Below are 24,809 nucleotides of genomic sequence, written 5' to 3'. Positions count from 1 at the left end.
AATGCTGAGTTAGGGGCCTATACTGCATACTGCATCTACCAGTTTGGAAGGGTGAAGCTGGTGTCTAAGAACAGACATAACATTCAGCACGCCATGGGGCACTGCTAAGGGTGCAAAGCATTGCAGTCAACTGAAACAGTGGGCTATGTCCAAAATACTACCTTGTTTGGATTAAAGCACAAAACTGCCACCCAAAATCAGGCACTAGTCAGCCAAAACATTTATGATTTCAGCATTTAAATTATTCTTTCGGATCTCACCTCCTCCCCCACTTTAAAAGCACAATCATATTTTAGGGTAAAAGACTTGTACAAGATGAGGCTGACAAAGATTCAAAGCCCTACGTGACAGAAGGAGGTTTAAGCCTGTAGTGCCCAGTAGAGAAGTGTTAAACCCACTGAAATGCAGGAAATTACTCTTTTGCAGCCCACACTCACAGGTGATGAAAGTCTTGAAATTTCATATGCAAAACTAGAATATGCACAATTCTAGTTTTAACAATCGTATGTGAAAATTAAGTAGCTATCTCACAAGGACAACATTATTTTATCTGTGTAGCAGGCAGATGTGTACACACCTTCATGTGATGGGGTGCATAGTGTAATGCTTGCCGTAAACAATCAATCGCCTTCTTTCCTTGGCCCTTCACCCTCCAGTAGAGAGCTGCCATGCTAGAGAGGACCCATGAAGTCTGATTCTGCAAGAGAACACAAAAATAAGTCATACAGACACCTGTAGTTAACAACCTTCCTGTCTCTCACTCTTCGAATTTACTCAGTATATTGGTATAGAGGATGCTTCACTTAAAAATAACATTCAACTATTCTAAAGCATATTAAGAATTTATCTAATAACATATAAGCAATAGCCTCATCAATGAGACTGCCAAATAAAACACAAATTCCAAGCACAACATCATTTTCTTCATCTTTTGTACAGTAACAACATCTCAATACAGTCACAATATCTTCTAACCAGCTGTCAGGTGCCGAGCATCTAGAATTGTATATACATTACCATATACAAATCAACAATTTTCACCAGCGAAGATGGCTGATTGTTCTCTTTGGGCTCTCTGTAGCCACCATAAGGAGAAAGAATGCTCTGGGATGCAACTCAAAGCAAAAGCCTGAACAGTCCAGCTGATCAAGTTTGTTGCCTCCAGTTGGCTGACTCCCATGCCACATGTTAGAAAGGAAAATACTATGTGCTTGAATTCAATGGACTCACATACTTAAAGTTAATGTTTATGCTCACATGTGCAATTAATTAAGTAGTCATCTAGATTTGATTAACTCTTGTGAATAATGAATGAGATTGGTAGACAGAAGAACTGTGCTTATTTTCATCACAGCTAGCCTTACGAAAAATTCTGCTTCTCTTCTGTTAGTAGCAAATTTTCCGTGTATTTGGACAAAGCTTGCTGTTTGCAGGGTCAAGTGTAGCATTTAAGACAAGACTTAGCATACCTGAAGTCAAAAGAAACTAAGCTTACTATGCAAACTTAAGAGTAATATCTTCACTTTCTGGGAACAATTAAGGCTTACTGACTTCAGTTTCAAACCACAATAACTTCCTTAGAGGGCCTTCAGTAGAATAGGCCAGGGGCACCAAACTGTTCTGGTAGAACCCTCTTTTGTGTTATAGTTTTCCTAACAACACTGGAAGTATACAGCAATCACTGCATCCTGATCTGCCTTGTATATCATGGGAAAATTATGTCACTAAGCATCCCCTCCAGGTGAGGCCCTCAGCAGCTTTGATCTAGCTAGGAAGCTTGGTTTTCTCAGTGGGGAACACAAAGTGCAGCCTTGCATATGGTGCTATACCACTGCCTGAATGCATCTGACACTTCAGCTCAATACTACATAGAGAAAAAACAAATAGGTAGGAAAGAGAGGAACTCTCTGCCTGCCAAAAGTGCAATTGGAAGAGCTGAGCCATGGGTTAACTCTGACTTTCCTTAAGCTCCAAGTGAATGTAGCATCTGAATAAAGACTGAGAATTATTAAAACAGTTTAATATCATAAAATAGCTTAAGTTGGAGGAAACCTTAAAGATCATGCAGTTTCAGTTCTCCCTGGTATGGCCAAAGTTGCCACCCACTAGGTTAGGCTGCCCAGGGCCCCATTCAATCTGGCCTCAAACGCCTCCCAGGGATGGGGCATCCACAGCTTTCCTGCAGCACCTCACCACCCCCTCAGTAAAATTTTTCCTCCTAACATCTAACCTAAACCTTCTCTCTTTTTGTTTGAAGCTATTTCCCCACATCCTGTCACTATCAGACAGTGTAAAAAGTTGGGAGCTTGTTAGCTCCCGTCAAATACTGGAAGGCTGCAATGAGGTCTTCTCAGAGCCTTCTCTTCTCCAAGCTAAATAAGTGCAGCACTCCCAGCTTTTCTTTACAGGAAGTGCTCCAGACCCTTGATCATCTTCATGGCCTTCCTCTGGGCCCACTCCAACAGCTCTGCATCCTTCCTGTATATAATATGCATTGGCAGCCAACAATACAGCTCACAACAGGGTTGGAAATACTGGGAAATTTTACAAGCTTAGGTTTTTGTAGAAAGACGGGCAAAAGACCTGACAGTGGGACTCCCAAATGTTAAGCAAAGGATATAGAGCTCAAGTAAAAGCCTGTGAGGGCATTATAGATGTTGAATAAACACAAATCTCAAGCCCAAGTACAAACTCTTTCCTTATTTCAGACAGATGGTTTGAGACTCGATTGACTGCTAAGCCAAGCAGTATGTCCAGACATCATTCTTCTCACATTCATATATACCTTTTCCAGAGCTTTGGCTATTCGAGTACCAACTTGTTCTAATGACTGTGGTGAGTACTGGTCTTTGCCAAGATTCTGTAGCACCTGTGAAAGAGAAAGGACAAATACTTAAAGGAAACTGAGAAAAGATATCCTTCACTTGCTGGCTATCTTTTCACCCAGCATTTTGCAATTCACTGACTTGTTTGAACCTAAACATCACTGTATAACTAGTTAATACTATCATCATAGAATCTTTTAACTCCATGCTATCGAATACTGAGATTTCTAGAAGTTTGTGTATAAGCTGTTTGATTTTTCTTCTACCAACTCATCTATCTAGAGTGATAAATACCAAGACAGCAATGGTGTTTTAGTATTTCCCTCAGCTCAGATCACAGAAGATGGGGAAACCAGTCTGGTAAACATTCTGGTAAAAAATCACTTTCAGCTTGCATCATTCTTACACTCTTATTCAGGTGTTCATGTGCTGCAGGGCACTTCAGGAGACAGGGCACTAAACATACCTTGAATCTGCCATGGTATAGATGTTTTTGTATGACAGTCTTCAACTGTGGCATACCTCTTTAAGTTGACTCTCTCCAGTGTAATGCAGGCTTGCTCGACTAGAGACACCTTGCAAGTGGTCCAAAGTATGCATACTAGCTGGCAGATTGGGGTTACAAAGGGGCTCCATGGCTGGTTCTTGCAGCTGTGTTGCAAAATCAATGTGTTCTGTAATGCTATAAAGGTAATAAATTGAATCAGTCAGGAGAAGAAGAGAGAAGAGTCATTACAAAGTTCCCTAGTGAATGTAAACTGCACAGAAGAATCTCCTTTGAACAGCTTGACAAGCCAGAGAAACTGGATCTTCAGTCTGAAGTTGCATTCTTCTTGCAAGTCTACTGTTAAATACCACATCATGTTTTCAAATGTCTTTGTAATCCTCATAGTTCCTTCTTACTTTAATGAACAATAAAATCTTCAGTTAATGTACACTCAAGGCCATACAACTGCCTTGCTTTGTGTGAGTGGCTGAAGGTCCATATATAAGATACTTACTCAATATTTTTAGCAGAAACAGCAAGCCATGTGCTGGCCACAGTTGTGAGCTCTACCCTACGGAGTTTCAGACATTCATCAGGACTCGGCCACCCAAGGCTACGATAGTCATGCTTCTTTCCTGGAGAGAAGAAAAAAAAAAAAAAGAAATAATAAAAGGGATTATTTTCAAGCAGAAAGACTTAGTACAATAAATTTCAAAATACACCAGTAAATACCTACAACACAAAAGTCACAGAGTTGCCATCAGATTTCTTTAAGAACAATTCCATATCTAAATATACTGAATGGAACTTGTGGGATCCAAAGACAGAAGTGGATGCCATAGCAGATAGATCTGAAGGCGAAGTTTTAAGATACAAGTTATAAGTTAGAGTTTTTCAATAGTTGCAGATTAAAAACAATCGCCTTTCTTGTTCACAAGTAATATCTCTAACTCCTTAAAATTCTTAAGTGAGTTATCATTTATGATGTATAGCTACAGTAAGAACTAATAAAAGCTGATTACTCCATCTTCTGACAATCCGAGACGAAAAATACTGCCATTTCTTATCCATGAGTAAAGGTTTTACTGCATTCACACTCAAGACAGCAACATTTTTGAAACTAGCAAGTACACTTAAAACCTCTCATTTTAGAAATGAGTTAACCAAGGAAGGCAAAGGTTAAATAATTCACTTTATTTTAGGAATCTGATCTTCACATTTGATCCAAAAATCCACTGAAATCTTCCCCTCACATTTTATGGATCTTATACCAAATCCTACAAATCCAACTCGTGTTAACTGCTAGGAAACATGCTTCTCTCATCAAAATCATCTGAACTGTTTTGAAGGTAAAAACAATTCACTGTAGCCTTAAATTTGCACAGTGAGAGGTCAAATTCACAAACATGAAGGTCTATCAGATCAGCTACATACGCAGTATTCTAGTACCTATTTCTGGTTACCTAAAATTTGGACTTCTTAGATGCAAGATCTATTTCCCATCAAGGTTTAAGTGCTTCACTAAGGTTTAAGTGCTTCACCACAGTTTTGCAAAATGATGATAAAGCCTGCAACACTATGTCTTTTGTAAAACATTCTGATTAAAGGAAAATCAACTTTGAAAAACTTGAGGAAATTGCAGAGGGGAAAGATCATTTTTTGTCATCGGCACTGTGCAGTACCTGATTTAGAGTTACTACCAGCATGAACAGGAAAAGATACTGAAAGGCATGAAAATGTTACACAGGGACAGATCAGTTATCAGAGTACCAGTCAGACAGGGACAGTCATTTCCCTGTTCTGCTTGGAACTCCCCAGGTAAACCTCCAAGGCATTATTTAAACTTTTGATAATGTAGTTCTTGCAAAGAGGATGTCAGCAGACCTTGCCTCAGGAGTGTGAGAAAGTTAATGACTTTACAATTAAGGGATGCTGTTAATAAAGCCAAGAAAGTAGCTCAGGAGAGAACACACGCTGAGAAAAGGAAAGGTGCATCCTCACAAATGGGTTACTGTTGTCATGCAATCCTCCTTATTTAATAACTTGTATTTGTTAGTTGCTAATAACTTCACAAGCTTGCTAAAGACTCCACGTAAAAGCCTTCAAAAACGTGAATTACTTTCTAGGTCATCAAATTGTCAATGACTAGAATATAGAGAACACATTTTTTCATGCCCGTAACATAAAAATTTTACATCAATTGAAATCATAGTAAGATGAAATGTGTGGGGAACAATTATTCATCCTCTCTTCCTTGGCATCAATAAGTTCTAGAAATTCCAAATTTTTAATCAAAGCAATCATGTGCTGATGATTTCTGTCCAAATGAATGCATTGATGGAACTAACTTGCACTGTCTTAATAGATCTCTCTACAATACTTGTTCCTTAAGTAGCAAAAACTCTCTCTCTCTCTCTGCAAACCTCCACAACCACATTGGTGCAAGACTGCGCACCTCACTAGCTCTACTCTTCTGGAAGACAGCATCTAAATCTTCCCTTCTAATATGACCAAATCAATCACTGTAGAACATTAAGTTCTATTTATTTCTACTAGATCAAATTTTCTGTGTTTTGTTTTCAAATTGTGTAAATTATGTTTAGTCAATAATAAATTAAAGCTTTTACCCCATATCTGTCCCTGAAAGCATCTCTCATTCAGTTAAAAAAAAAAAAAACAACAAAAAATTTCTCTTTCCATTCAGTTTTAACAAAAAAAATTAAATAACTCCCCACTCCATTTACTACTTCTACTGACATTATCACTGTCTTTCACTCTCCACTTTTACCACTTTATCTCCAGAAATTCTGTTATTATCTAGAAAGTTTTCATACAGTGGAGGAAGTTATGCTGTACTTCATGTAGAAGGTACTCATGGAAGAGAGCTGGAGCTGTTGTTTTTCCACATTTTCATCTAGAAGTTGTATTTCACTATGTCATCTTTGTGGCACATATTTATAGTAATAAACCAGTGTAAAATAAAAGTTGCCATGAAATAAACCACAGTCTAGAGGGAGGTGTTCCTGCCTACAGCAGGGAGCTGGAACTAGATGATCTTAAAGGTCTCTTTCAACCCAAACCATTCTATATGATTGTACAGTAATTCAAAACCTGCTAGGGATTTGCTTTCTCTCAAAGTGGCAATTTACCTATTGGTCCAGGAGAAGGTATCTTTGGTCCACTGATCTCCAAGGCAGTTTGGTAGAAGTTTTCGTTTTCTCCGTTAGTCCCTTCTTCTCCATTTCTCCCATTTGTCTCCTGAAGATCCAAGCTATCAGCTTTTGGTTTCTTTAAACGTTTGACCTGAAAAGTGATCTACCAAAAGAACAATATTGGCAAGGTTAACATTAAGAAACATCGTAAGTATTAGCTGCTCTAACACACTACCTGTTTTAGCCCAAGGATTCAATTCCAAAGATGTTATGATGAGCTCTCATCTCCTCCCCATCTCAACTCATTCTCTGAGCTTGCTCATTTTCAATGCATCACACAACGCAAACAACATACAATTTCAACCTCTAACCTAAGAGAAAACCAACTTGACTGCTGAAGAGCTGAAATGCATTTCTTATTACATATTTTGTTGGCAACACGATGACTACAGGTATTTTTGTCATCTTCATGCTAACTAGAGCATTTGGTTAAAATCTTGTCTCCTTTGTAACTCTGTACAGGTAGTGTGGAGGAACTCAGCAACATACAACACCCAAGCATCTGCTGCTGATAATCAATGATGTTAGTTTTAGTGGAAGCCTTTCCTTTAGAATGGACTGAAACTAGTAGTTCATTTCACATAAACCACAAACAGGCTCCATGTAACCTACAGGGGAAGTTCCCAGAAACTGTCTTAGTCTTTCCCTCTGTAATAGTAAGTTGGTACAAGATTTTCACAAACTCATCCAAACTTACCCATTCAGCTTCATCATCATCACCACAGTCCCCAAAACAGGAGCTTGCCAGGCCATCCTGAGCTCCCTTCTTTAGGACACGGATTCCCTGTAAGTCCATTCGACGACCTTTTACTTCCAGCGCTCCTTCAAAAGCTTCTTGAGGCCATGAGTTTTCAAACTCATCCACCAAAGCCAGCATCTCTTCAGACATCTGATCATCTTCTAAACTCTCCACTCCTGAATTATTGCTTTCTGCAGTAACAGTGTCTAGAAGGGAATAGCACAACCTCATTTTTTCCTAGTTTTATCCATAAGTTTTATTTAAATTAAAAAAAAAAAAAAAAAGGTTGGTTTGTTTGTTTTTTTTCCCTGTGATCTGACTCTTTCACTTGCACAAACTAAATACTCACTCCATGCTGCATATGGAGAAAGGGACTGGAGAGTGCAGACTATATCCTTTACCTTGGAAAACATCCTAACCTTTGATTTCCCTTTTTAATTTTACATATTTTCATGCCAGGCTTGGAGAAGAACAGTAAATACAACAAAGTAAGTTTTAAGGATCACTTTCCACATTACAGGCGGAAGGGAATAATGTAGGTCCTTGGAGGAAGGAAGACAGCTCCTCCAAAAAGTCTAGAAAATCACCTGTCAGTACTGAATTTTAAGGCTGACTTACTTTCCAGTTTCAAGATGGAGGGATCTCTTACTGAATGCTGAGTAAGGATTTCTGTATCTTCTGTACCTCTCCCAGAGTGTCCTTCTGCCATTTCTGTGACTGACTCATGGTGGTCAAAGTATTTCTCCTTGTCATGACTACCTTCTGGACTCTTCTCATGACAGTGACCTGAAAAGAGAGGAATTTATTGATACACCACATAGGACCAAAAGGAGCAGTCTTAAGTACGCAGTCCTGTAGTTGTCTACACACAGATTAGTATTACAGTTTCACAAAGTATCAAAGCCATTGCTTAGTGGAAAACAAAAACAAACCAAAGCAACCCCGCTCTGCCTTTTGACAAGGCAGATTACCTAAAAAAGTTACAGAAAATGTTTTTACTTACACACTGTGAATGACTAATGAAAGAAAACACAAGCATCTTTTGATGGGAGGCTGCACAGTACTTGAGAAATAACTGTGTGGTGGTAGCATTTTCAATGACTGTTTCCAAAGTGTATTTTTAGTGACAGTGCACTGCATATGGGGGTCCATTCGGAAAAATTCAAACACAGAGCTGCAATGAGTCGTCCTAAAGACAGCCAGCCAGCTTGCAATGCTAACTTTCCTTCAGGCATCATTCACTGACACACTGTTAAGCTATCAGGTATTCTAAAAGACAGTCATCTAAATCAGCTGCAACTTTTTACCAATGGTTTTGATCACAAATACATTTTAGCTGAAGATCTCAGATTTCCCTGTCAGACTCTTAGGCACAGCATCTAAAGGGCTGACCCCCTTCACCTCCCCAGAACTCCACAGATACAGGGACGTGCATTTCCCACGCGGTGTGAGGGCTGGGAGCTGCCCTCACTTTGTGGCACTGCTACAGAGCCAAGACACGGGAAGCCTGTCACTGAGAAGTAAAGGAGATATTCCAAGCACTAAGCTACTGTTCTAAAATCCTTCCTTTCTCCTTTCAATCTCTTGCGAGTGAACACAGCTTACATACACAAGTGAATTAAGACGCACGTAGCGAATCAAAGAGCCCACGGTAAATGCCAGATCCTCAAGTATGTTCCCCTGCTCTCCTTGTGAAAACTAACTGTCCTGCACACTGCATATGGAAAGCACTATTTTTCCAATTGGCAGCAAGAATTACAAAGAATATGAATAAAGCAGTTTTCTCCACACAATGATCCCATGTTACAAAGGAATATTTTTAATGCCTCGCTCTTCATCAGGCCAGCGTGAAGAGGATGGCCCAACTCTCAGATAGGTGTCACCTGTTCCACTACTTGTCAGTGGTGGAACATACACTGTATGCTCTGTACTTCTGCATCTGTCAACATTCAGGTAACACCTTTGGAGATGTCAAAAAACCAAACTAATAACTATATTCATGAATTTTCCAGAAAAAGGTTCGGTAAAAACTAGTTTTCTGCCAAATATGAAAAGACAAACAAGGCCATTAGATAAGCAAACATTCAAACCAGAAGCTGGTAACTTCAGAAACTGCCCTAACATCTATCACGTAATTATATTCTTCACTTCCTACTTATCTTATTAGCGACTCTTTCTTTAATCCTGCCACATCTCCCTCTGTGCTGTCAATAAAAAAGTCATTGGTTTCATTAAAAAAAAAAAATCTCTTCAATCTATGGAGATCCTTATGTTTGTTTCACGAAGAGTGGTGTGCAAAGAACACTAAAGCTGAAATAAGTCCCCCTGCCTGCCATCACAACCAGTCTGATTTTGATGCAAGTCAGGTGCTACTCAGTAATGTCATGACCACAGCTCCCTTTGCTGAAGGTCAATTCATCATTAGTATGAAGGGGGAGAAAAAAAAAAAAGCAAAGGGAACAACATACAGACAATTATTTTTGAGATAAAAGCACCCAAAAAAAGGGGAAAAAAAAAAAGAAATAGCAAGTGAGAGGGAAAAAAGGCACAATTCTACTTAAGACTAACCTTGCTAATATTAATTTACAAACACAAGCAGCTAAAAACAGGCTAAATGAGAGTGCTGGTTTTCTTGGGATCTGAGAGCTGCTATATATAGAAATCCGAGTGGCCTGATTTTTTGAAATTACTGCTTTCAGTTGCCTGATGTCACAGGAGGGAAAAAAAGGCTGGCTGAAAAAAGAAGAGAAAGTCTTGGATGAGCTTACCACCGAGGTGGTGGTATGGAAACACTGCCCACAGAATGCTACAGCTTGTATCAGCTGCATGCTTGCAGAGCAACTGGGAAGAACACCCAGTACAAGTTCCACCACAGGAACAATGTAGCTCTAGGTTCCAGAAATGTTCCCTGGCAGCAGAGCGTGACCCACATCATTTCAGTACCTACTGCACAACACCTGGGTGAAGGACAAAAGAGATTGCTGCTCTAGGAATGCTCAGTAATACAATATTCATTTTTATTTACAAATATTCTGGTTGTCCAAATGTGCACATGTGAATTTTGGTTGTAAAGTCCAGACACAGGGATTACAATTACAAAACCTGAGTTTAAAACCACTTCACAGTACTCGATCCTCCAGCTTACTGCATAAAAATGTACTGAAGAAGGATCTCTTTGTTGCTCATTCATTTTCTGGGAGCAGATGTTGTGACTGTATATCCGAGCTCAGAAAGTCCAGATAAAAGTGTATCAGGCTGTTCTACCTCATGTATTCTAAGACTCTGTTGCTATGCACCAGCTAGTGGAACAAAGATGTTATTGAACAACAGATGTGTAATCTTCTGCATTTTATATAATATTAATAATAATATAAATATTATTATTATTCATAAGAGAGGGAAATAAGACAAATAAATAGTCTGACTGTGCCTATTTAAGGAAAAAAGTGGGAGAAAAAGAAATGAGAAAAGCTCATAAGCTATAAAGCAAATCCACTAGATAGAAAAAGCAATATAGATTCTAAAACAAAGCATGGAGATCCTAAAGATGAAAAGCAGAAAACAGTATTATATACTAGAAGTCTCTATTCCTCACGTCATTTTAACCTGCTTAATTTTGGGGCTAATGTGGAAGTGCTTGTACAGCACTATTGCAACACATGGTCTCAACCATGCTGCCATGGGAGATGTCATACATTTTAAGTACAGAAAAGATCTGATAAGGTCATCCTTTCCATCTAAAATTGACCATCTTGATTTTCAGGGCCCCTCTTTAATTTCCACCAAAGCTTTAGCACCTACTACAGCCATTACAGCTAAAGAACCCCACAGCAAGAAGTCAAACTCCATGTTTCCTGATGCACACTCAAAACCATATTCTTTACAGAAAGATGCAGTGACAATAACTATCTTTTCTTATGAAGAGAGTGTTTTATTACCCTTTGAACATGAAGATTAATAACAATAATCTCATTAGACCACATGAAAACTTCGGGGGTGCTTCCTATTTCAGTGGTACTGCATTTTTAGTATTAAATATATTCATTAGAGAAATGAAACTGAAGAATTGTCATCTATCATTTTATAGGACAAGTCCCGTCCAGTGCTCTTTGAGGAAACCTCCTTCAGGCAACATCTAAAACACGAGCTTTGGCTTGGACAGTGATAATAACTCCAGGGATTACATACTGCACAACACAATTACCTTGATGTTTCAAGGTGAACAGATCATTTCATAAAGCTCCTGTGAGCTATTAGCAGAAAACGTGTTATTCTGCCTACATACAAACAGATATTTGGTCGCAAAAGAAACTGATAATCTTTAGATCTAGAAATCTGTTAAGGGGAAAAAAAAAAATCCAGGCCAGTTATTTTATGAGTTTTTTAAATCAATAGGGTGAGCAGTAACAAGAGAAGAGGCATATCTTTAGCAGCCATTGCTGCTCTGCTGGACTGAATTATAAATTATTATGCTTCTATTAGGACTTTTGCTCTAAAACTCATGTATTCATTTTCTTACTCATTTCCTTTGTTTGAATTACAAAAAAAAATACACATTTACACTTCAAAAAATAAAATAAAATCCCATGATTGAGCTCGGAAAGCAGAAACTGCAAACCATATTGCAATGATGGAACAGAGTTGTCACTGGAAACACAACAAATCCACCCAAGTTGCATGACTGAATGGTACTCCAGTAGCTGTATTGAAGTTTTGTGCTTACCACACACTGAAGTGCAAAAACAACAGAATATAACAAAGGGATTCTCAGTTTATTTTTAGAGAAAGTGATTAACAGTGACAACTGGAGGTAGGAAGAAAAGTAGAAGCTCTTAATTAACAATTACCTGGCTATGCAATACTGATATGAGTGCTCAAAGGGTCTATATTTAACTGAGGAAGAATACCCAAGCTTTATGACATATTCCCTCTATGCTCTAGGGTTCAGAAAAGACACAGAGCAGAAGGGCAGCCTGCATCTTCAGCAGCACAGAACTGCCAGGAGTCTTGCTGCACACTTGAAAAGCAAAGCAGTCCACTCAGCAGTTAACTCTTGCCCACTGCTAGATTCAACAAGGCACGACTACGTTTTGCAAACATAACACAAGTGTACCTCCAGTATCTTTTACAGCTGTAACATACTCCAGTAATCACTACAAACTGCACCTGCTATCCACGTATCACCACCATTATTATTCTGGAATAACAAAGGACAGAGAGTAGTTAAGTTCCTTCTCAGGCCAAGTATCTCTAGTCAGGTATCAATACTGATACTAGCTGAGAATGACAGCAGCCGTGCCTCAACAATTGGACTAAGTTTTTGATATGTTTTCTGCCAAAACGGAAGCATCCTTTATTTTAAGCATTATTCCTTTCATAAAAACCCTCCTTTCCAAAATTGGGGTTATAGGATAAAACCAAAACAGACATCCTCCTCCCAACCCCCCCCAAAAAACAACCTAAAAAAAACTGTTTTCAATGACATACAGCAGGACGTTTTGCTAAGCATAGGATAAAAGCTTAACAAGCAGCAATGGAAAGCTCTATGAAAGTAGTAGCAAGCATTGTAAAAGTTTCATAAATCCCTACCTCATCTTAAACTCCTCCCCTAGATGAGCAGTCAGTAGCAACTTCCTCAAAGATGCAGGGGGGCATACTCAAACCCAGTAGTCATAAGAGTGCACTACATAACAAGCTTTGGTTTGATGCATAGCAAACAACAGAACAATTTACACGGTCAAAGTTTAGACTCATGCACACAAAATGAAGCATTCATTTTTTTTTAAATTATTTATTCCAATAATGGATTTTCAATTAAGAGGATTATATTGTAAAACAATTGCTCTCACTTGTAGCAAAATAGTTTTAAAATGTGATTTGTAACCAGAAGATGCCTCTAAATTGGCTTAGCTATAGATTTAAAGATTACCTATTTGTCTCATTACAACAGCTCTGAGTAAAGCTTTAAAAACACACAGATGCCAACCATACAAGGCCAGATCTCTTCATGCTGACAGAAAAACCTCAACACTGTGTAACAGATTAGTTCCTGATGCAGACACACACATTTTCTTTATGAAATATAAGTGATTAAATATATACACGCACACACAAAAAATAGGAAGACAAACCTGTTTAAACTTGAACACAGTGCAAAGGACATGCCTGCTAAATGTCTTGAAGAATTCAGCAGTATACCATGTAGCCGAATAGAACACTTTCAAGCTAAACAACTCCAAAACACCTCTTTCACAACTAAGAACAGGGAGGGAAAAATCAAGGAGGTTGACTATCTAAAGCCTTCCCTGTGCTCCTTCCTCACAGTCCACTACACTAAGAGGTTTTGCTTTTGCTTTATTATGATGCATACCTAGAAGCCATAACTTGCTCTATGATGCCTAGGAATAGTATCCAAAATATACAAACATCTAAATCGAAATTCTCAAATCTTGTCAGTAGGTAAGATAGACTGGAATATATCTCATTCAGAGTATGATGGTACTAAATAAGACTACCAAGGTAAGCAGCATGCCAGCCTGAATTTCAGTTTGTGCTTCAGAAATAGCCTTTTTTTTTTTTTTTTTTTTTTTTGAGAGATAGAGAGAGAGAGGTGGGGAGAGAAAATAAGAGAAACAGGTACATATCAATTCCAAAGATTAAGGTTTGTCCTCAGTGAGTTCTCCTGCATGCTTGGGTATTTTTTTTTTCTAATGTCATATAAAATACCTACTTACTTATTTCTTAACATTAAATGTCCACCTACAACAGATCATAGCATAACATATGTTGTGACGACATGTCAATGGCCAGTATTTGGTTCCTTGATTTCACATAATACACTTCTGAAGTAGACTTGGATTAAGCAATGGAAATTCTTATTTTAAGTATTGTTATCATGAAGCAGAGACGCTGAATCATGTTTGTTTTGCTCTTTTTCTTGTCTTCTCTCCATGTTCAGCCCTATATACCTCTCAAGCTAAACATTAAATATTTTGCATAACTCAAGTCCAACTGCTAGATCCCCTATTTATGAATTCAACATCTTTGAACTCAAGCTTAAGAGGGACTAAACACTGGAGTAGCCCACTCTTAAAAATGAACCCTAGAACAGCTAGCGGTTACTCGTCATGGGGTTAGCTAACTTCCCACTTTTCTCACCACAAGACACTGGAAAGCCTGATGGGTGTATAATGGTGTTATGCACGTAGATTTAACTACCACATTCTGTAAGGTTTGCGCTACATGGTGAATTTAAACAGGTTTCTGGAGTGATCTGATTTTGCATTTTTAAGAAAATAGTTTTGATATGTTGTATTTTACGTTCATCTGCGCATCTTTTCTCTACATTACACTCCTTAACCAGAGCAGATTAATGGTTAATACTAACCCACAACAATTTACAGATTTGTTTGGGACAGATATCTGCACAATCTTCCTCCTTACTGAAGACCAAAGCACAAAGACACAGACACACTCAAATAACAAAGGAAGGTGTTGACTTGCCAGGCAAGCATGCCCCTTACTAATCTAAGATAGCTTCTAAGTATTCAGCTGTTTGTCTGACAGGTTATATTTTACACAAATCCTTAAAAAGAGCAAAGTTATTGCTCCAGATGAAATAGACAAAAATCAATCCTGGTTTTGATGGAGCGATGAGTAACAAGCAGAAATTGGATTAGCCTTTTCTAGAATCCAGACAGAAAACTCTTGCAGAAAATGAAGTTAAACAAGAATACTGCCCATTGCACCAGTTTAGGATTCAAGAGGAAAACACTCTCCTCCCAATGTCAGTATTGTACAAAACAATAAAACAGGCCCTGCAAAAATACAGGGATTTTTGGAAGAATTTCCTGCCTCCCCTGAACTGCTGCATCCAAGAAGTTCTATTTCTTCCTCTGGGGAAACTGGAATTGTCCTAGTTTTGGTCACTAGTAACCAGAACGGATGATAGATTTCAAGCTTTGAGGATAATCAGAGCACAGCAGATTCTCACATGAATCGGGCAACCAACCTTAAAAGGAAAAACAAATCAATAAAGTAGACAGATCAGGGGTAGTTAAGTGCCTGGCACTCCATGGCTCAGCATGCAGTGCTCATTTTAATCTGAACACATGGCATCGCATGCTGCTTTGAGACAATCTCAACATGACTCATTACAGGCTGAAGGTACACATCACCACTTTAGAAGTTCTCAGATTTAAGCCAAGTGAATACAGCCTACAAGGTACTGGCAAGTTGTTAATGAGACTAAACAATGTCTTGTCAATTCCCCCATACACGGGGGCCAGGCTGCATGCTCTTTTCCTTCCAAATATGCTTTAACCAACTCACTAATTCAGTCTATGCAGTTTTACTACACAGTTGTTCACACAAACACATCTGCCTTGAGATGTAGTTAGGGAACTACCATTGCCCCTAAAAAGCCTTTCAAACATATGTAGTTGATGGAGCTTTTAAAAAAGGTCTAGCTGCATGCAAGAAATCACCACTGGTTCATGCAGCCTCCTAAAAGGAGATGAAGGCAGACAGCAGCACAAAAAAAAAAATAAAAAAAAAATCACCAAGAGCATTGCAGAGAAACATTAATACACGTGAAAACTAAAAATGAAGGTATCAAGTTTTAAAAGATTCAGTCAAGAAAGGGCATCTTTCCTCTTTCATCCTAACCCCTGATGATCGATTCTCCTATTACATGAGCATGTAATTATGCTGAAGTAACAGAAAGATCCAAATAGTATATGAGGAAGAATCATTTGTGCTATGAAGGCAGACAAAAATGGGAATTGTCATACTATATTTAATCTAATACTACACTACTTTCCCTTTCAGTGATAATAGTTTTGCATCAATAAGCTCTCACTGAACTCTCCACCATGCTATCCCCATCTCCTTAGTCCTGCAGCTGAGAGAATGATTTTTTTCTCTTTCCTCCACTGCCAGTTTGTGGTCTTCTGGTCCTGAGAAAAGACAGAATGAATACAGAATTGCAGATATTCAGGTGGTATAAAGTGACACTAGTGAGTTTCAAGAGCAGCTGTTGGATACACCATTATCCTGCAAATAAGTAGAGTAAGCACATAAGCTAGCGAGACAGACTTTGTACACTGTACAGAAATCATTTGATGTGAGCATAAAAAGAAGCTGTAGACCAAGTTCACCCACATCATCAGCTTGTTTGACAAATGCAATAGAGAAGGACATCTGAGGAACACAATCTTAAAACAGCACGCATTGTCTGGTGGTTACAGGAGCCATTAAGGTACACAACAGCTTTCCAACAAGCAGTAGCTTGGAAGCAGTGTGCATGAACTACGAAGAATATGAAACAGTGTAGTAGCCATGTTTAACAGTGCTACATTATTTGATTCTTAAGGCGAAGAATCAACATCTATACTTCTCTGCACAGTATTAAAGACAAAAACAGTTGGAGCATTGGAAAGTAAAGATTTGTTTCAAAGCAGCATGGCTTTTCACACTTCTGTAAGGCAAGTTCCTTCACTTTCAACTTCCTTCAGCGACTCAAGAGAAGTCAGATGAAGACTTTTCAGGAAAAGTTTTAATTTACACAGCAGATACCAAATCAAGTAGTAAGAAATATCACAGAGCCCCCAAAGAAAGAAACATGCTTCTAAATGCAACAGTTTGTAAGCTTAGAAAAGAGACTTATCCTCCGACAACAACATATCTACTCAAAATCTTCCAGATCACAGCACTGATACTCTATGAATTCCACGTATACCCCAGCAAAGTCAGACAGTAAGAACTGATTCTTCTCTTGCTGTGCTAGTAGAGCTGAAATGGTCACACAACACTGAAGCAAGAACTCGGTCTCATTATTGCCATAGAGCAGAATCCCACATAAGGTTTTTGTATGGACCTCCCAGTCAGAGGTGTATCTGACAGTAGCAGACACCTTCACCAAAAGTGGCCCTCTTTCTCTGTCTCCCACCTGCCTGCATCAGGTGCCATGCCTTCATTCTACATGAGTACATTGTAACCTTCCCTTACTCCTTTAGCACTGCTGAACTCAAGGTAGGTGACCTAGATTCCATCTGGATGGCATCAACAGCTCTTTCAGATGACCTTATCTCTGTTGCCAGGGATACTTGAGAAAGACTCCAGCTCCATTCTCAGATCCCCATGAAGCTCACTGGACACAGCGTCCTTACTTGTGTGCACGGGAGGGTGTGGAAACAAGTCAAGCAGAATTTCACTTCAAGAGTAATTTCAGAACTGCGCCTGTTTAGGACAGAACCCAGTTTCTCCAGTATATAGCTACCAGGGTATTAAGTGGTAACACAAACATCTGCCATGATGTGTTTCAAGGAGCTTTAACATGCACTCTGCATGCTCAGTAGAATTCCCTTGATTTGATTTGAAAAATCTACTGTGGGAGACCATTCCTTTTGCACCGATGAACTTTCCCATAAGACTGCAGTGAGAGCAAGAGCAACACAAAACCAAATGGTCACAGACCCAATCCCTTCCGTTAATGTACTCAAATAAATGAAGGTACTAACACTAAATGGTAGTTTAAACATGTTTCAGGAGAACTAAAGAATTCCGCCTTGACATGACAAGCAAGATAAAGAAAGCAAAAGTAGTGTTTAGTTCCAGAATTCTATTCAATTAGCATAGATTCCGGACTTAAGTTAAGAATGCTTAAGAACGTACAAAATGAGTATTTCACATCTCTGTTTTAGCACACAGTATTGTAAAGGAAATGTATGTTTGTCCTGGCATATCGGGGCTTTTGCTTAGTGTTTGAGTAGCCAAAATTGCTATAAGTAAACCTGAAGCAATTGCAGCTATTAAGGTAAGATTTGAAGACTTCAACTGTGATGTTGATTTAATTAAGTTATTTAATCTGCCCATAAATAAACAAATGGGATTTTAAGCAGAGATTCTCTTTTTGGGTGAGCCTCTCCCTTGTCAGGTCTATGTGCTTGATGGTCTGAACTTAGTAACTTTGTAGGACTTAATGTGCTAGGAGATAAAGGAAAATGTATACACTGAAGTGCTGAAATATCTTTTTCCTCGTGTTCTATTTTAAGATGAAGCAGATGAAATAAACCAAGAGTTATGATTTCATACGGTATGGGGTATTTGCACCACAAGAGGGCACTAAGCCCACACTCAAAGCACTGTTGCTAAGCCAACTGCTGAACACATCACAGAGCTCAGAATGTGAGCAAGTATGCGTTGCTTTTAGAAACTTACATACTCACTACGTACAAGTACTTGGAGATCTTGATAGTATATAAAGAGAAATTCCTAGCATGCTCTCAGTGCCTCTACTTCCAGAAGGGTAGCACAAAGCTTTTTGTAAAAGCACTATCCTACCAAGTAGTGAAATAGTAAGACTAGAGACGCTCAAAGCTTAAAGCATGTTACGCTTCATTCTGGAATACCATTCTACTAATAAGTTGAACATCTTGAATTTTGATCTTGTCTAAAAGAACATAAAGGCATGAGCTCTCACATGTGTGAAGTGACTTGAATTTGAGAAACAAACATGTCTAAAACAGAAACAGAAAAAAACCAGCATGAGGCAGCAGTGCAGACAGGAACATATTAGCAAGCATCCAGTAAGTCAGCATCAGTGCAGCACACTTGAAGTCCTGTACTAACAACAAATGTCCCAGCATGCTTCAGAAAACTCCCATTTCACTTATATGAAATATCCATAACACATAATGCAACCCAATACCAGATCATACATTCAAAATTTTGATCCTATATTCAATTCACTGCACCATGCACCCGACTCCCCCGAGCATTTGCTGCAAGAGCGTGCAGCCTAAAGCACAGGCAGCCCCACTATTATCGTTCCTTTCAAAATCTTGAAGAAATGCTCAAGTAAGTTATTAGACCAGAGACAACACTTGATATTCCCATTTCTGGGTGATTTTTTTCAGTGGACCAGGTACTGCAAAACAGCTCTTCTTTAGTTCTCAAAGGAGATGGAGGAGGAAAATATCAGTTTTGGAGACTCACCTTCAACTTTCCCATAGCCTGTCAAGTTTCCTTTCAAGTCTGTTGAGAGGAAGAGAGCAGGGGAAAATATTTCCCCAAACCATATGGAAATAAAATTTGTCTGCGTTTTCATTTAATTCTCATTTTTTTTTATTTAAACCACAAATCATCACCAAGGCTGAATTAGCCAGCGTGTTTATTTTACACTCTGCAGAAGAAAGTACAAAGAACATTTACACTATTTGTCAGGTTCACGCTTTCAGGTTTTTCTTGCACCCAGACAAAAGATGACCTAAAGGGTATTAGAGATAAAAATGAAAGAGAGAGAAATATTAAGACAGAAGGAGTCCCATGAAAAAGCAAAAATACAAATAAAGAGTAGAATACTTAAATACTACAATTTTGAGTCAGAAAGAGACCCTCAAGATGTGCTTTCATACCTATTGCTACATTTAACCAAATAGCACTCAGTTTTCTGCAAAACTGACATGCTGTAAATTAGTGAAAATGCAGGAGGCCATAAAACATATTATTATTCTAATTACACAGTCCTGGAATAGCACCTACACTGAAATAATCCATATTTAGGAGGTATATAAGGCTTCTTGCCTGCATCTAGGCAGCCTAATTCTAGATGATAAATCAAAGAAAGCTTTTTCCATGTTTCTCCCCTGGATGTAGAATTACAGAACAATACAACAAACAAACAAGGAACAACAACAGCAAATAAAAACAACAGAGAAAGTCCCAGTAATACTAAAAATCAAACGCATTACTCTCACATGTTCATTCACAAAGGAAGGAGAAGATACCCTAGTGATAATTTGCAAGAGATCTGAGAACATTTATGAATATGCTTAAGATTGCTTGTGACCAGCATATTAGCTACGTGCAAGAACAGGGAAGGTACTGAAAATATTTAGTGAGACCTAGAGAAACAAAACCTGCCTCCAAAAGCTATTTGTGGGGGATTTTATTCAAGTAGATACTAAGAACAATAAAGCATTGTACCTCAACTTTTAAAAAGTATTTTAACTGGGAGAGATTGGGTTCAAAGACATTCTTCTTACAGATTTTTATGAGTTTAGAAGCAGTGAACACAGACTCCATATAAACAAAATAATACTGACACGACTCAGTCTATTGCATGAAGACTGAACACTATAAAATGACATCCAATGGACTGAACACAGTGGAAGGATAAGAAAATTAGAGTTGCTCTTTGCCAATTTCTTCAGCTTGACAAAACAAATCCATCCAACTGTAAAATTTGAAAGGATGTACAAAGGGGCTGCTGAGTACCTGAGCAGAAGCAGCTGTACATTTCTCTAAGCATTCCTCATTTACCAGTAAGAACTATCAGTCAGGCTGTTAAGGTATTACTGACATACTCAGGAAGTAATTTGCACTCATTGGTAGCCCTCTAGATATTTAAGAAGACATCCTCAAGCATTTCTTAATGGACCATAACTTTGCCATTAAAAGCAGCGCCTCAATTTTGGTCCTAATGGGGAGAATACACTACAAAGCAAAAAGGAGAATCCTTGAAAAGAAACAGCACAGTAAACATGGATTCCAAGTGCACCACTCATGGCAGATGGACAGTATTTCACTCACAGTCCATCTTTCAGCAACTGCTTACCGCTGCATACAGAAGAGGTGATGTTGTAGAGAAAAGGGTAGAACTGCAGACAGCGGATCATTTTCAGGCTGCTTTCACACTCCAAACACTTGGTGGTCAAATCTAGCGCATGTCTGAAGGCCTGCAGGGCTCCACTAATGTTGTTCAGAGCTAGATAGGCATTTCCCAGGCTCAAAAAAGTCAGGGGCTATGAAGAAAAGAGCAACACACCTCAGCATAAATATGTTTAGCAGCTGAATTGGAAACTAACTAGGCAAAACTCCTGCCAACCCACACCTTCCCCAGTTTGCCTGGAAGGAATTTGGAAAACTTCTTCAATAGAGATTGCCTATTCTTCAAACACAGAACTAACAGCTTGATGTATTTGTGCTAAACAAAAGCTGTTCTGACATAAGGTTGTGTTCTGGATTCCAACTTTCCACGATGAAAAACAGCTGTTAAACACACGCTGAGATGAAGCATTAAATATTTATCTACAAACCATCACAAACATAATGGTCACTGCACAGAACAGCAATAGCTAAACTTAAACATTTGAAGATATCTTAGAACTACTAGAAGTCAGCAAAATTTCTAGTACAGCTCTAGAAGGACAGATGCATTTCATTTGTCAATAATATTCAGCACTTACTTGAGCAGAACTGGGCTTCTGAAAACATCAATTTCACACTAGCTTAGAGATGAACATTTATTTTCAACTCTTTATAAAACTTCATATTTTTGCTCTCTGCTTTTGGCAAGTCTCTGCATAACATCTATTGGTAAAGTACAGATTACAAACACCCTTTTCACTGGATAGAATTTAATCAGCAAACATAGGCACAAAGTGAAACATTACTTCTTGTTTATTTGTTGACTGAAAACAATCACACACAAAAAATATAATAGTTAATATAACACTACAATAATGACTATAATGTTGTAACGTAGCAGTCGTTTTTCCCCTTATAAGTAATGTTACATTCATTATCCGAAAATCTGGAGACTGACCAACAGCTTCAGATTTGCCACACTCAGCTTCTATCATTAAGCATTATTCAGAAAAACATGCAACTTGAGCAACTGCATTCCAATTTTTTTTTTTTTTTATGAATTTTTGCTCACAGAGCACACACTTAACTCCCTGCATCTGTAATTCATTTTGATTTATATCTACTTTTCATTATATTCCAGGAAGTTTCATTTGAGCACAGATTTTCCTGCCAATTTTTTAAACAGTATTTTTTATAGGACTGTGACTGACTGAAAAAAGTAAGAGCAGGCATTACTGTAGTAGATAAGACTCACAAACATTTTTTGAGGAAAGCCCTAATCCATGCAGTGTGATCCTTGGTTAACTTTCAGTGTTGTGCTTTCAAGTGATCCTCCCAAGACATACCTCTTAAGTTTTTTCTACAACTCCTTTCTAAACTCCTACCTGCAACTCACATCGGCCAGATCCCTTTACATTAGAAAGGCTTATGTCACTTCTTGCCTTTAAGTGCTAGGTGCCTGACAGCCTGGTGGGTTACAGCCCTCTGTTTTTCTCAGTGCAGAAGCACAAGCATGGGAAATACTAGCTTTCACTTCTTAAAGAACTATCGCAAATTTCAGACCAAATCACTTGCCAAAGAAAAGGTGCTGTGACACAGATGCATACACACCAATCTAAGTTCAGGTCCCACCTCAATAAATAAACAAATAAAATCATACATAATAAAAACTGCAAAAACAAGTGGCAGAGAAAGATGTCTATGCAGTCAAAGACCTTCATGACACATCTGCTGCTTTAAGAGTTTCTTTTTTTCAAACCAAGATAAAAGGAGATTATGATGCTGTTGTTCTAAGATGACGGAGTTCCCAAAACATCATGATTGGATTCCTTTGAACCACTGGTGACGCAGGTTTTTGGAAACAAAAACGTGTCATCTATATTGGAAGCATTATGTTCCAGATGTGTATGTTCTCAGTAACCAGCACCAACCGGTTAGAACACGAATGTAAATAAAAATTAACATTCCTTCTAAACCACAAGCTGGAAGCTAAACTGCATACTTCAGGTAAGTCAGCACAGTTACATAACATGTATTTAGAAGTAATCAAGTAATGGAAAGGCACCTACTGCTAAACTAACACAAAAAAACATCGTCTTACCTCAGAGGCATTGATGGTCAAAGCCTGAAGCAAGAGCCTGCTGGCATCCAAATGAAGACCATAATGAATCAAGAGGTTAGCAAGATTGACCAGAGGGATGTCCTGATACTCATGTGGAGCCAAATTAAATGCTTTTTGCAAACAGGTGACAGCAAAGGTGCTATTTCCAACTGCACGCCAGTACAATCCAGCTTCATTAAGCACAAGCCACAGAGGATCTTGAGGCTACAGGAGAATTAGGGAATAGGATGAAAATACCCACAGAGGTGTTTCAGGGAGACAGAAGTGCCTGCTGTCTGGTAAAAACCTCACCTCTGCACACTGTCTAACTACATACCACATTACAATTTGCTTTGTTCACAGCTTGAGTTTTATCAGGGCAGAGAAGTTAGTGAACTGATGCAACTTACAGTCTGCACTGTAATTCAGTAGGACCTGATCCTCACACCATTTACTTGTATGACCATCTTACAACGTAACCACAAAATCCCTTAAAACACACAACTGATATTGGTTAGTTTGCTTCAGAAGAACATTTGTGAGCCACTCTGGAGTCTTAAAATTACATCAACATGGGTCTGTGAAAAGATGCTACCAATTTGAAGGTCAAGCACTTTCCAACTACTAGTTGGATGTGCTTCCACGTCCTAAGTCCTACATCAAGATGTTTTATTTAAGGTTTCAGAGTTGTTTTTTCTTAAATTTAGTTATCTCTGCATGTTTTACGAGTAGATGTCAACATGACATGCATGAGATGCTGCTTAAAGATAAAACAGCAAGTGACAAGTGAAGGCATGTGTAATAACAGAGAAAGCATCAAATACACCTTGAACTCCTCCTCCTCCTCTTTGACCTATGGCAGAGGAAACAAACACTCATCCTAGAGGAGAAATAGCAAAATTTTAAAATCCTGACAAGTAGGCAGAGTTAAAAAAAAAACAACAAAAAAACAACACAACAACTTCTTTCAGACAGAGCAGATAGAATGCTCTAGAAACATCAGTGTTCCATTTTGGTTTTGTAAGTATTTTCAGTATTACCCAGTTATATGTGTTGGAAAAGTTAACTGACAGAAAGATACTCGAGATTTTACAGACACCTCACACAGAAAGGCTCTTCCCATGGTTCAAGATGCATAGGAAGATATCAGTAGGATACATTACCTTTTCTCACGAGTACCTTACATAATAATCAGTAATTGTAAGATTACCTAACGCCTCTATTTTGCAATGCACATACATACCACTACTCGCATGTTATTCACAAACTCCTCACTGAACTACTTTCCATACAGAGGTCTTAATGTCCTCTGACTAAATCCCAAACAAATTACTAGCATTTTGTCTTTCTCAGTACAAAGATGTCAGCTGTTGCTCTTCTTCAGTATAAGAGTTTATCATTAACAGAATAGGCATGGGCACAGCACTGTTTCTGTATCAGCATAAAAATGAACAAGCTCAGACTTTCAGCATGAAGGCAACCAAATACTACAGTTAGAAACAAAATATCTATGCACTGCAACAGTTACACATTAGACATACACAGGATTGTTCTGATCACCCTAATAACAAATCAACTCCTACTGCTGATTTTTCTTCTTCTGGGTAAGACAGATGCACATAGTAAACACTACTGATTTTAGACTCAAAACAATACATACATACACTGCCTTGACACAATTTATAAAAGATACTTAATTTGAGAGAGATCAGCTTGACAGGTCAAAAAGAGTCAACCTCCATCTCGGTGCTTCCTGTCAGCTGAACAGTGATGATTCAAAGGCCCCACGCAAGAT

At 38.5% G+C, this 24,809-nt stretch overlaps 1 protein-coding gene across 1 annotated transcript in view; it reads right to left on the bottom strand.

Annotated features, from left to right (window-relative positions):
* The window catches only part of TTC17 (tetratricopeptide repeat domain 17), a 52,278-nt gene that overhangs the window by 4,949 nt on the left and 22,520 nt on the right, over window positions 1-24,809 (bottom strand). Inside the window, exons 15-23 of the mRNA XM_085224592.1 lie at window positions 23,015-23,239; window positions 20,882-21,068; window positions 7,882-8,049; window positions 7,222-7,469; window positions 6,462-6,627; window positions 3,827-3,947; window positions 3,348-3,507; window positions 2,786-2,869; window positions 578-697 (exon numbers count right to left, since the gene is read on the bottom strand). Of these exons, the coding sequence (XP_085080718.1) occupies window positions 578-697; window positions 2,786-2,869; window positions 3,348-3,507; window positions 3,827-3,947; window positions 6,462-6,627; window positions 7,222-7,469; window positions 7,882-8,049; window positions 20,882-21,068; window positions 23,015-23,239 (1,479 nt within the window). The remainder of the gene's footprint in view (window positions 1-577; window positions 698-2,785; window positions 2,870-3,347; window positions 3,508-3,826; window positions 3,948-6,461; window positions 6,628-7,221; window positions 7,470-7,881; window positions 8,050-20,881; window positions 21,069-23,014; window positions 23,240-24,809) is intronic.

This window comes from Meleagris gallopavo, chromosome 5 (genome assembly GCF_905368555.1).
Source record: "Meleagris gallopavo chromosome 5, MGAL_WU_HG_1.1, whole genome shotgun sequence".
In the NCBI taxonomy this organism is placed as follows: domain Eukaryota; kingdom Metazoa; phylum Chordata; class Aves; order Galliformes; family Phasianidae; genus Meleagris; species Meleagris gallopavo.
The sequence above is the reverse complement of the archived record's forward strand: the minus strand, read 5'-3'. Positions and strand labels throughout refer to the sequence as shown.